Genomic DNA, 14,103 nt, shown 5'->3' on the forward strand with positions numbered 1-14,103 from the left:
GAACCAGCCTCCCATGGGTTTTTCTCCAGAGGAACCAAGGCTGCAGCACGGAGATGCTGGCTCCTAATTCCCAAGGGTGCCTGGCCCTGGCGCTGGTGAGAGGGGGACGCTGATGTCGATTATATGCCTCACTTGGCTTTGGGGACTTACGAGAGTCTCATCTCGGGATGATTCTCAGGGCTCCTTGTGATTGCCCCCGCCACACGCTGGGACTCGCCCGGGCTTTCAGCCCCTCCCAGTTTAGCCCTTAGTGCTTTAGGGCAAAGTGAACTGTGTGACTGGGAGGAAGAAGACAGCATTGGACTGGAGGTTCTGGTGCCTGGATGTAGGGCCAGGCTCAGGGCTTGTCTGTCTTTGGTAAGGAGGAAACCAGAACTACCTCACAATGGAGGCTGCCCGGCCAATAAGGTGCTGCTGACTCGCAGGACGCAGGTGTGGCTCAACAGAGGGTAATCTGGCTGCCGCCTTCGCTGCGTGGGGGTCGAGTGGCTTTGTTTTTAAATTGATGTGTAGTTGATTTACAATATTATATTAGTTCCAGGTGTACAACATAGTGATTCAAAATTTCTATAGATTAGCCTCTAAAGTTATTATAAAATAATGGCCATATTTCCCTGTGCTGTACAGTATATTATTTATTTTATACATAGTAGTTTGTACCTCTTAATCCCCTATCCCTGTCTCATCCCTCCCCCTTCCCCTCTCGCCATTGGTATCCACTAGTTTGTTCCCTGTATCTGTGGAGTCTCTTTCCTCACAGTTTGTTATAGTCATTCGTTTGTTTTATTTTTTAGATTCCACATATAAGTGATAACATACAGAATTTGTCTTTCTCTGTCTGACTTATTGCACTAAGCATAATACCCTCCAGGTCGATCCATGCTGTTGCAAATTTTCCTTCTCTTTTATGACTAATAGTCCATTGTATATACACCAAATCTTCTTTGTCCATTCATCTGCTGATGTGCACTTAGGTTGCTTCCATCTCTTGGTATTTGTAAATAATGCTGCTATGAACATTGGGGTGTATGTATTTTTTCAAATTAGTGTTTTTGTTTTCTTCAGATATATACCCAGGAGTGGAATTGCTGGATCATATGGTAATTCTGCTTTTAGTTTTTTGAGGAAGCTCCGTACTGTCTTCTATAGTGGCTGCACCAATTTACATCCCCACCAACAGTGTACAAAGGTTCCCTTTTCTCCACACACCCCCAACACTTGTTATTTTTGGTCTTATTGATGATAGCCATTCTGACAGGTGTGATGTGATACCTCATTGTGGTTTTTTTAAAAAGCATTTATTTATTTGGTTGCGCTGGGTCTTAGTTGCAGCAGGCGGGCTCCTTAATTGTGACTCGTGGGCTCCTTAGTTGTGGTGTGTGAGCTCCTTAGTTGTGGCATGCGAACTCTTAGTTGTGGCATGCATGTGGGATCTAGTTCCCTGACCAAGGATCGAATCTGGGCTCCCTGCATTGGGAGTGTTGAGTCTTATCCACTGCGCCCCCAGGGAAGTCCCTGATTGTGGTTTTGACTTGCATTTCTCTGATGATTAGCAATGTTGAACATCTTTTCATGTGCCTGCTGGCCATCTGTATGTCTTCTTTGGAAAAATAAAGATGTATATTTTTAATGGCTATTAATTTTTGCCTTTAAATATCTAATTTTTAATTCTTAATAGAATTCTGGGTTTGCCACTTACTAGTTGTGTGGCATGGCCAAGTCACTTAACCTTTCTGTGCCTTACATTCCTCATCTGTAAAATGAGTATGATAGTAATACCAATGTCAGAGCATTGTTAGGAAGATTAAATGAATTAACAGGTGTACAGCATTTAGAACAGTGCTCAGCATCTGGTAAGCACCAATAAGTTATTACTGTTGCTAATACATTTTCTAAATGGCTAGCTAGTTTTCCCAACACCATATATTGAATAATCTATCTTTTCCTCATTTTATTTGAAAGGTTTCCCTCATATTAATCAAATTTCTCTGTAGGCTTGGATATGTTTTTTTGTATTCTCCTTTTCCATTGGTTAGTCTTTTCTAATGCTAGTACCAAATTGTTTTAATTATGTAGTATATTTAATATCTGATAAGAAAGGGCCACTTTACCTTTTTCATGATTTTATTTCCCCCCTCCATTAATCCTTCTAGATAACTTTAAGAATCTCCTAACCCCCTCAAGCCCCCACTGAAATCTAGTTGGGTATTTTTATTGAGATTAAGTTAGATTGATAGATTATATTGGGCAAAATGGTCATATTTACAATCTGAGTTTTCCCATCTAAAGCATGCATTATGACTCTATTTATGGAAATCTTAATTTATGCCTCTTACTAGACTTTTTCTTCACATAGATATAGCACATTTTAAAAGTTTGTTTCTAGGTGCTTTTGTTTCCTGTTGTTACGTGTAGGATTTCTAATAACTCCCCTTTTATTTATTTTTATTACTATTTTTGAATTGAGGTAATTCTGATTTATAACATTATATGTTTCATGTGTACAATATTATAACATTATATGTTTCATGTGTACAATATTAAATTTCTACTTCTCTATACACTACAGTATGCTCACCACCATAAGTTTAGTTTCCATCCATCACCATACAGTTGACGCCCTTTACCCATTTTGCCCTCCCCCATCCCTCCCCCTCTGGAAACTACTGCTCTGTTCTCTATATCTATGTGTTTGTTTCTGTCCAGTTTGGTTTGTTCATTTATTTTGTTTTTGTTTGTTTATTAGTTTTTAATATTCCACATATAAGTGAAATCATAGGGTATTTGTCTTTGACTTATTTCTTTTTAACAGATTAATTAATTGTTGGCTGTGTTGGGTCTTCGCTGCTGTGCGCTGACTTTCTCTAGTTGGCGGCGAGCGGGGGCTACTCTTTGTTGCAGTGCATGAGCTTCTCATTGCGGTGGCTTCTCTTGTTGCGGAGCACAGGCTCTAGGCATGTGGGTTTCAGTAGTTGTGGCACGTGGGCTCTATAGTTGTGGCTCGCAGGCTCTGGACTGCAGTTGTGGCTCATAGCCTTAGCTGCTCCACGGCATGTGGGATCTTCCTGGACCAGGGCTTGAACCCTGTCCCCTGCATCGGCAAGCAGATTCTTAACCACTGCGCCACCAGGGAAGTCCCTGTCTGACTTATTTCACTTAGCGTAATACCCTCAAGTTCCATCCATATTGTCACAAATGGCAAGATTTTCTCTTTTTTGGTGGCTTGGTAGTATTCCGTTGTATATATATATATACCACTTATTCTTTATCCACTGTTTCCATATCTTGGCTCTTGTAAATAGTAACACAGTGAACACAGGGGTTCGTTTACCTTTTTAAATTGGTGTTTTTATGTTATTTGGATAAATGCCCAGAAGTGGGATACATGAATCATATGGTAGGTCTGTTCTTGTAGAATCTGAAGAATCTTGGAGAATTCTGAAGAATCTGCATACTGTTTTCCATAGTGGCTGCACCAATTTACATTCCCACCAACAGTGCACAGGAGTTCCCTTTTCTCTAATTCTTCACCAACACTTGTTATTTCTTGTCCTTTTGATAACAGTCATTCTTACCAGTGTAAGGTGATATCTCCTTGTGGTTTTGATTTGTATTTTCCTTATAATTAGTGATGTTGTGCATCTTTCCATGTGCCTATTGGTCATTTGTATGTCTTCTTTGGAAAAATGTCTATTCAGCTCCTCTGCCTATTTTTTAAATGGGTTGTTTGGGTTTTGTTGTTGAGTTGTATGAGTTCTTTATATATTTTGGATATTAATCCCTTAATGAATATATCATTTCCAAGTATTTTCTCCCATTTAGTTGGTTGTCTTTTCCTTTTATTGATTGTTTCCTTTGTTGTGCAGAAGCTTTTTAGTTTTATGTAGTCCCATTTATTTTTGCTTTTGTTTCCCTTGCCTGAAGAGACATATCTAGAAAGATATTGCTAAGACTGATGTCAAGGAGGGTACTGACTCTGTTTTCTTCTAGGAGTTTTATGGTTTCATTTCTTATATTCAAGTCTTTAATGCACTTTGAGTTGATTTTTGGGTATGGTGTAAGATAATGGTCTAGTTTCATTTCTTTGCATGTGACTATTTATTGAACACTATTGGCCGCAGGCACAGCTACCTGTGGCCGCAGGCACAGCTGTGGTCAGGAGGCTGGAGTTGTGTGCTCCACCTCCCCTTCTACTCTTGGGTTCTCTGAAGCTGCGGTTTAGCTGCCACGGTCAAAGGGCTGGGATTGCAGGCACCAACTCTGCTGGTTCCTCAGTTCTGCCTCCTTTATGTGTTTCAGTCTACCCACCTTAAGGTATACAGATGTTTAGAATTCTCTAGTGTCCTGGTGTGTTGGGCAGAGGAGCCTTTGTTGAGTTGTGGATGTTTGACTGACTGTAGATTGAAGGGGGGAGAGAGAGAGGTAGCTCTTCACTCCATGTTGCTGATATCATTCTACTCATTTTGTTTTTTTGATGACAATTAGTATGTAGGAAAGATAATGATTTTGCAGATTATATTTTAATTAATTAATTTTTGGCTGTGTTGGGTCTTCGTTGCTGCATGCGGGCTTTCTCTAGTTGTGGCGAGCGGGGGCTACTCTTCATTGTGGTGCACAGGCTTCTCATTGTGGTGGCTTCTCTTATTGCGGAGCATGGGCTCTAGGTGCGTGGGCTTCAGTAGTTGTGGCATGTGGGCTCAGTAGTGGTGGCTCACGGGCTCTAGAGTGCAGGCTCAGTAGTTGTGGTGTGTGGGCTTAGTTGCTCCGCGGCATGTGGGATCTTCCCGGACCAGGGCTCGAACCAGTGTCCCCTGCGTTGGCAGGAGGATTCTTAACCACTGCGCCACCAGGGAAGTCCCAAAGATGCTTGTATTTATGTTTATATTTGGTCATGGTTTTTCTGTGTGCTTTGTCAGATTTTGGTATCAGAATCAGGATATCTTTGTATAAAAAGTAGGGAAGACTTTCTTTTCTCTCTAGGCCTGAGAAGAGTTTAAATAGCATCAGGCAGACTTGAAGGGTGGCAAGGAAATCCTGCTTTGCTCCTGAATCACCATACAGTCTCCAGAAACCCCCTCTTCAGTTCACAGCTGATTTATTACTTATAAAGAGAAGCTGTGGGGTTTCTAATTTTTTAAAATGTGTAATCCACTGGACACATTTTTCCCATTTTTACTTTAACCACCATCATTCAAAGGTCTCTCCTGGGCTCTCTACAAAGCAGTGAGGAGTGATGGTGTGGAAAGTCTTCAGTCCTGAACCCATTTGTCACTACATGTTTGATCGTCAGCAAGTTATTCAATATTTCTAAGCCTATTTCCTTATCTGAAAATGAGAACAATGACAATACATACCTCATGGTTTCATTGTAAGGATTAAATGAGATTAGCACATGCAAAACACTTAAAAAGTGCTCACTGAGGAATGGAATGATTTTCTCTGATCCTTGATTCAAAAGCAAGCTCCCAAAGTTAAAGAATCAGTAGGGGGGTAGGGAGGGGGAAGCCTCTGTGTGTGTGTGTGTGTGTGTGTGTGTGTGTGTGTGTGTGTGTGTGTGTATGTAAAAACCCAGTATCGAACAATTAAAAAATTTTAATACCCCCAACACTCACACAATTCTAATAGTTGGTATCTTTAGTGTTGCTGACAATTACTAATAAGTCTCCCCAGATTGCTTTTATTGCTTATATCCATGTTGCTAAATTTCTTTCTTTCTTTCCAAGATTTAACTTTAGCCAGACTGGTCTAAATGATAAGATTAACCTGATCATCTTACACAGTAGGGACTTGTCCTTGGAGAATGAGAGTGACCATTTTTTAGTAACAGAGGAAACAATCTTAAACTTAGCAAGGTTGGGTGGGGTGACAGTTGAGCCAGGTGGAGGAGACAGGGTCAGAGAGAGGAAGACCACTTTGCCAAGCCTCTGAACCAATCGGTGGAAGTCCTTTGGGTCTTTTACATTTCTGAGGTAGAAATGATGACCCAGCTCTCTGGCCAGGTAGGCTGTGGACCACTGCAGAGGCTATGAGTGTCCCATCTCCCAGCAGGTACTCTGCAGACTATGGGATCTGGGTGTGGAGCTTGTGTTCATGAAGTACCTTCTAGAATCCAGCAGGTAGAAAGTAACACACAAAAACAGGAGACCAGGACTTGGGAATTGGGGCAGACACGCCCCTCACCCCTCCGTAACTTCCCTAGGCTGCAAAGGGAGGATGATGGATAAAAATAAGCAGGAAAGGGCTGTTTAAAATGGTATCTTAAAACTGAGGCTGAAACAAGCATGGGTCACTTTCCAACACCATAGAGAGTGTAATAAGAAACACCCTTACCCCCCACTAAACTACAGATCTGCCTACAACATCTCATTTATCTATGTGCCTTTCCCCAATTTTAGTGATTTCAGGGAGGAGGGAGGGAGCCGTCACCACCAAGAAGGGTGAAGTGTTGTGTTGGGTTGAAGGGCTCCTGGCTGTCAGCCAAGGTCAGACATGACAAAAGGCACGGGAATGTCAAGGCAGCAGGATTGAGTGGAAGGAGGGTCAGATTCAGTGTTGGGAGACCCAAGTTCTACTCAAAATCCAGCTCTAATGGTGCCACCGGTGGAAAGACATGCTCAGTACTCCAGAGCAGTTAGTGTCCCCCTGCCCTCAAACGGACCTATGATGGTATTAACTTAGTGGATGACCTGTCATTATTCCCCAGTGGAGAGCAGACTAGCTGGAGGACGGAGATTCTTTTCTCACTCATTAGTGTATTCCCTTTAGAGAAATGTATCAGTTAGCTTTTGCTGCATAAAAGCTTCCACATCTTATGGCTTAAGACTAAAAACATTTATTATTTCTCATAATTCTGTGGATCATCTGAGCAATATTTATGGTCCAGGCCAGCTTGACTGGGGCTGTATATAGTCTAGGATACTTCACTCACGTGTCTGGAAGTCGGCAGGCTGGCTGTTCTGGGAGATGGGGCTCAACTGGGATGATTCATTTCTGCTCCACATGGTCTCTCTTCCTCCAGCAGGCTAGCCCCGGCTTCTTCACTTGGTGCTCTTATCTACACAGAGCATCACGATGAAAGTTCCAATGCAGTAGCCGTCACGAAACCTCTGCTTCCGTCACATTTACTAATGTCCCATTGGCCAAAGCAAGTTACAAGGCCAAGACAAGTTTCTAGGGGTAGAGATATAGATTTCACTTCTTGATGGGAGCTGCAATGTCACATTGTCAAAAGGGATTTGTCGCCATTTTTGCAAACTATTACAAGAACTTTGAACTATGCTTGGTGTGTGGTAGGTAAGAAAGAACGCTTGTTGCAGGAATCAAGAGGTTAAAGAAAAAAAAAGAATCAAGAGATAAATAATGAAATAATCATTGTCCACCCCCACCCTACCGCCCACCCCCCGCCATTGGCACATCCATTTCTGTGACGACTGTCCCTTGTTGAGATCTTTGAATTGGGCCAAAACTTTATCCAGTTGTTTAGAAAGTTTATTGCCCTTGACTTAAATATGGTGGTTCCTTTCTGTCTGAGAGTTGCAGCTCACCATGGACCTGTGGATCCTGTCCATCTTGACGCTGGAGCTGTGCACACCTTGCTGGATTACGGATTATGTCCCCACTCTTAATCTTTGCTCTTTAAACAGATCTGGAAAAGAGGACACCCTTTGTCTACCAAATCACCATCAGCCTTAGCTGGCTGCACCTCCTTCTGTCAGGTGCTGCCTCTTGGATGCCCCCTGGTGGCTTCCTCTTGCATAGCCCCACTCAAGGTGTGAAATTCATCGTGTGAATTGCCAAAAACCCGAATGGAATCAAGAGCCTTCAGTGAGAGAGCTCTCAGTGTAGTGGAAAGCTAGAGACGGAAAGAAAATAAATTAAAAAAAAATTTTTTTAAATTACCATCTAGACCTTGTAGCTGGTGAGTCCGTGCTTGTTTCACTGTGACTTGACTCAGAGAAAGGTAAAGCAGCAAAATATAGATAATGCATATAGAAGAGATTTATATCATTAACTGTCAGGTGCTGGTGGGTAAGAAGCAGTGCCATTTTCACTGAATAAAAATGGTGGAGTTGGAAAAGGTGAGAGGGTCTTCTGACTGGATCAGCTCTTCCAGGGCCTGGTAGGTCCCCATCACAAAGCCCACGAAGCCCAGGATGCTGATCAGGGCGTCCTTGATGATGGTGATGGGACTCATGCCCTCTGAGTAGTAGGTGGTGATCTCCAGGAGGGGTGGGATGATGAGGGCCAGCGCACTGCTGCTCAGGGAGCCCACCAGAGAGAGGACCAGGTCCAGGCGGGGGATGAGGATGGCCAAGATGCCTGCGGGAGATGATACGGGATAGAAGGCTCTTCCCAGGCTTAGCCAAAATTTTAAAGTTTGTTTTAAAAATCTTTTTCTTAAAACATATACCAGTTGTTTCTCATACATTCAGTTACTTAAAGAAAAAGTTGAAACTCCTGTAATAACCCCAATCACATTCACTAGAGGTTTATACATTAAAATTTTGGTGTGTCTCCTTTCAATCATTTTCAACCAATTATTGTTCAAATATATATATTCATATTGTTGGGGAGAAAAACCTTCCCTCTTACCATTCAGGTTCAAGTGTTTGGGGGCCTGAGAATTTAACTGACAGTTAGGCAATTAACAGGCGGAAAGACAAAGTTTATTTAGGGCTAGGGAGCCTTCAGATGAACTGGCTCTCCAAACAAAGAAGGGGAACTGGATGAGGGAGAATTAGCTTCCATGCAAGAACAAGTGGAATGTATGACATTCTCTGATAATTTAAGTAATTACTCAGTCTGTGATGATGGTTAGTCTTCTTTCTGATTGAAAATCTCCCAGAAAGGGGATTTATGGTGCCTGTATTTTTCAGAAGTTCCTGCTTAATTCAGCAAAGGAAGTTTAGATAAGGGTTTGCACCCCCTGTGGCTGCTTGTTCTAATGCTTTTAGCCTAAGATAATTTTTATGCCACAGAAGTACATTTCGAATCTCTACATGTTCAATGATTAAGCTCTTACTTAATAAATAACACTAAATAACAGTGCTGGGAACTGTCCAGCTGTTTGGAATGTGTCAATGTACAAAATAGACAAAAAAAAACCCCTACCTTCGTGGAACTAACATTAATAAGTAACAGGACTGCAAGAACCTCTTACTTGCAAACAATTAGAATGTGAAATTATTGATAGAAAGGGGTCTTCAGTGGGAACAAGATCACAGGGTCCCTCTAAAGCAGTATCTTCTCCAGGTTTTATATACATGTCAGAAAACATCTAACGAAGAAATACTAAAAGCTAAAAAGATTTTGAAATTATATATATATAATATATACGTATATGTGATTATATAATTATATTTTATAATTATATAATTATAATATGTAATATATATAAATGTTTAAATTTTTATATATAATTATATATTATTTATATATGTATATAGTTTTTTTTGTAGGCTGTTTTATAGGCCTGGGATTTTACATTTTTTATTTTACCTGATGGACAATTTTCCTAGTTACAAAGAAAGCCCAGAAGGCTCCCCCGGGTCTCCTAGGATGGAGTGTGGTATAACAGAACAAAACAGGACTGGAAGGCAGGATTCTGGTTTCTCCCTGTGTGGCCTTGGGTAAGTCTCCACCCGTTTCTCAGTTTTTTCCCTCATCTGCCAAATGGAGACGGTAGCTATCCTTTTAGGTATTATGGTTCATACTGCAAATGGTGTTAAAGTTGTTTTTTGGTTTGTTTGTTTTTTTGCGGTACGCTGGCCTCTCACTGTTGTGTCCTCTCCGTTGCGGAGCACAGGCTCCGGACGCGCAGGCTCAGCGGTCACGGCTCACAGGCCCAGCTGCTCCGCGGCATGTGGGATCTTCCCGGACCGGGGCACGAACCTGTATCCCCTGCATCGGCAGGTGGACTCTCAACCACTGTGCCACCAGGGAAGCCCAGGTGTTAAAGTTTTAAATGAGTTAATTCGTGTAAAACACTCAGAAAAGTTATTTTTGTTATAATTTCATTATTACTTTATTATTATTACTTGTTTGCAAGTAACCATTTGCATATGTACTGACTGGGGCAATGCATACAGAAGCTTAAGGAATTGTTATCTTCATATCTGGGGCAAATTCATTGATCTTTCTGGAGTCTCTAATATTCTGAAGGGTAGTGTCCCTGCTCCTAGGACAAATTGGGAACAAATAACTTCAAAGGAAGAAAATCAGTGTCCCATGATTTATATGGGCTGGTCTAGCACAGCAAGAATCACAATTAAAAGGAGGCTTAGGGACAGCTGGGCCATGGCAAACGCAACACAGGAATCTCTGTCATCTTCGCCTCCACTAAAATACTTACAGAAAGGGGCACCCTGGATCATAGGGCCTGGAGCACAAGGAGGGCTGCTGAGGGGGTGAGTGGGGACAGTTGAAGCCAACAGGTGAATACCAGCCCATCGGAGGCCAAGGCACTGCTGCCAATGGGGATGTGACCCTAGGTTTGCCAAATCATTTTATTTTTCCCCCAATCATTAGAAATCTGCATTTGTATGTGAGACGTCTCCCACATTTTTAATGTTGGCCCAAATTTATACAACGTTATGAGGGTGAAACAACATACCTCTGATGCCAGATTAGACTCACTGGCCACCATTTTCAACCTCTGTCCTGGAGGTGAAGGGTGATGGGCCTGGACTTGGGTTCAAATCCCACCTCTGGCACTTCCTGCCCAATTACTTATCACTGTCTGCTTCAGCTTTCTCATTTACAAAGTAGGGTTTATCACAGTCCTACCTCATAAGAGTTCCTGCAAGGACTGAATAAAATACTATGAAATATGGAACAGAAAGAGCTTAGCACAGTGGCTGGCACATAGTAGGTGGTTAATAAAAGTCAGTTCTTATTGTGATTATTATTTGATAAGTTGTCACTCCCTCAAGCTGGACACCGGTAAATCTGTCTAATTTGCTACATGTAAGAATTAAGTTGCCCCTAAAGCATAAATGAAATGAATTACTACTTGGAAAGCCTTAGAATGGTCCCTGAAACACAGTTAGTATGCAATCAATGCTGGTTATCATGACTATTGTCTACCATCTGGCTGATTCCTGATAACCCTCAGGAAAACAGCAATGAGGTGCTCTGCCTTCTACTCACATGTCAGGCTGACCATGGCGAGGCGGATGAACAACTCCAGAGGCAGTGCCCAGCGCTTTAACACCTGGGAGGTGGCGAAGGGAATGATGATTTCTGCAGGGACGTAGAACTGCAGGGCGTAGGTGCACAGGATGCCAATTATGTAGAGGATCTTGACCGACTGGTACAGCCTGCAGGACAAACCAGAGCAGTGCTCTCAAGGCCAACGTGCTCTGACACCTGACCTCCTTGTTATTTTGTTTTTGCTTTTTTTTTTTTTTTGGCCTCTCTGCAAGGTATGTGGGATCCTAGTTCCCCGACCAGGGATTGAAAGCCCCTTACATTGGAAGTGTAGAGTCTTAACCACTGGACTGCCAGGGAAGTCCCTGGCCTCCTTGTACATTAACCTCTGACGTTGGAACAGTCCCATAGGCAAATGTTTCCTTGTCTGAAAATGATGGGGAGGGACCTTCTATGAGAGGAAGTCACAGCAGAGCATGCAGTGGAAATAGAGAAATAGATTCAAATGGAAACCGTTGAGAGGGTCATCTCTACATAAAAAGAATCTCAGGTATGGGTATATATAACACCTTCATAAACCATCATCACTTGATGCTGAATTTTAGATTTTAGGAAACAGAGGCTCAGGCCCGGTACCTTGCTCAGGGAGATACAAGTGATAAGGGGTGAAGACCAAAAAACCTGGGTCTAAAAGATCTGGTCTTCTGTAATCTCTTTTCTTAGGAATTCTCTGGATCCCCCAAAGCACCTGGCATATAACAGGCTCTCAACAAATGCTTCCAGGTGGTTGAATGAACTGCAGAATCCCAAATCCTTGAGGGAAGAGGTAGTCTACACAGAGGATTGTGTGAGGGTTGGGGGATAAAAGGAGAGGCAGGGTTGCTTGCAGGCCTCAGACTGGGGGCAGGAGAGCATGTGATGGGGGATGCTGAGTTTTATCGATGCCTTCTTTGACCAATGGAGATAAGGCTTTTTTCATTTAGCCCACTAATGTGGTAGATGCATCTGGCACGTTAAATAAACCTGTATGACTGTATCTGGGTATATTTAGTCCATTCCTTAAAAAGGCAAACTTCCACATCTCTGTGTTTCTTGCTCACACTATTTCTGCTGCCTGGAACACCCTCTCTACTCCCTTTCCATCTGTGCAAACCCCACCTATTTTTAAAAATTCCCATCTTTAGAGGAGGTACTACATTGCAGATGCTTTTAGGCATGCCCAACTTAATCCACATGATAACTCTGCTTTTTAGAAGAGGAAACTGAACATCAGAGAAGTTAAATAAACCATCCATGACCATGAGCTAGGAGTTGGTGTAACTGGGTCTTGGATTCAGAGGTGCTGTCGTTGTCCTTGTTTGGACGGAGTTCTCATTGGACAGGGAGATTCCCTGTTCTCCCATTCCAATGTACTTTCTTTCCTTGGGAGTCCCCAAGTCCTCTCCACTATTCTGGAGGGCTTCTTTTTCTGTTCTATGTTGTATTTGTGTACGTACACTATCCATTCCCATTGGACCATGAGCTGAGGAAGATAGTGAAGCTCAAAATCATAGTCTACTCACATCAGCACCCTCCACACCACGTGTCTAGACTGGCATCTGTGTGTAATTGGGATGCAGTAAATGATTGATGAATGATATTGATCAAGTTGGGAAAGGAGCCCCATTTAGACAAATTAAGCCTCCAAGTGACCCTTAAAAAGACAGGCACCTGGTAATTAATGACATGCCTCAGTGTGGGAGAAAGTGCTGCACAATGTGATAGGGGTTCATCTGTCTATTTAAATATCCAGTGTTGAAGTCTGGGTCAGCTAACTGTTATATGAATTGGGTCACTTGATATAAACATTTTCCAGATTCTAATGGTCTTCCCCAATTGGTTCTTGTTTTACTACTTTTTCATCCTAGCTACTCTGCAGGACTTGGTAGTGCAGCCTTAGTAAATGTAATTGGAGCCACCCACCGGCTCCACTCTCTGCCTCTTGCCCTTCTCTGTGCCCCTCCTTTCTCTCTTTAGGTGACCAAGGACTCTGACTTCTCCCCTCTCTTCCTAAATCATGTCCTTCCTCATACTAAGCTAGCTATCAAGGCCTCACTCAACATGGGAGGCTGTTGTTGAAGAAGAGCTCCCTGGACAGAGAATCCAGAGCCCACGGTTCCAGTGTTAGCTCTGTTTCTCCCTGTGGAGACCCTCCAGACGTCAGTTTACCTTCTGCGGAAAGGAGGAGAAAGTGACCTATATGTTCCTGTTCCCACTGGCCCTGAGTCCCTACCACCTGAGAGCCCATAGAGTTACCAGCAGTTGGGCAGGTTAAGGGTTATGCTGGCCTTGATGTCATTTCCGAACCGCAGGTAGCCCAGAGTCCCGATGCTGATGTAGAGGGCAGTAACGATGGACATTCCCAAAGACAGGATGACTGGGAAGCGGCGGGCATCCTTCATCTTGTTTTCCAGGGGCAGAACCTACAGAAACGCCCAATGTAAGAAGAGAGGAGGAGAAAGAGGAACACAAGCATAAAGAAGAAAGGCATGCCCCTTCCGGGCGTATGTACACAAAAGAATCGGAAGCAGGAACATGCACAGATATCTGTATACCTACGTTCATAGAAGCATTATTCACAGTAGCCAGAAGTTGGAGGCAAGCTGAGTGTCCACCGATGAAGGAATGGATAAACAAAATGTGGTCCATACATACAATGGAATATTATTCAGCCTTTCAAAGAAGGAAATCCTGACATATGCCCCAACATGGATGACTCTTGAAGACATTAAGCTAAGTGAAGTAAGCTAGTCACAAAATGACAGATACTATGTGATTCCACTTATATGAGGTAACTGGAGTAGTCAGATTCAGAGTCAGAAATTAGACTGGTGAGTCCCATGGGCTGGGGGGAGGAATAAATGGGGAATTATTGTTTAATGGGTACATGGTTTTGGTTTTGCAAGATGAAAAGAG

General features: G+C 42.7%; 1 protein-coding gene across 8 annotated transcripts in view; it reads right to left on the reverse strand.

Moving 5' to 3' along the window:
- Nucleotides 1-7,919: 7,919 nt before the first annotated feature.
- The window catches only part of SLC36A2 (solute carrier family 36 member 2), a 74,119-nt gene continuing 67,935 nt past the window's right edge, over nt 7,920-14,103 (reverse strand). For all 8 annotated transcript variants that reach the window (XM_073802728.1, XM_073802727.1, XM_073802725.1 and 5 more), the window contains 3 exons: nt 13,444-13,610; nt 11,149-11,318; nt 7,920-8,319 (listed from right to left, as the gene is read on the reverse strand). In XM_073802728.1, the coding sequence (XP_073658829.1) occupies nt 8,048-8,319; nt 11,149-11,318; nt 13,444-13,610 (609 nt within the window). In that variant the 3' untranslated portion in view covers nt 7,920-8,047. The remainder of the gene's footprint in view (nt 8,320-11,148; nt 11,319-13,443; nt 13,611-14,103) is intronic.

Source organism: Tursiops truncatus, chromosome 3 (assembly GCF_011762595.2).
Source record: "Tursiops truncatus isolate mTurTru1 chromosome 3, mTurTru1.mat.Y, whole genome shotgun sequence".
Taxonomy (NCBI): domain Eukaryota; kingdom Metazoa; phylum Chordata; class Mammalia; order Artiodactyla; family Delphinidae; genus Tursiops; species Tursiops truncatus.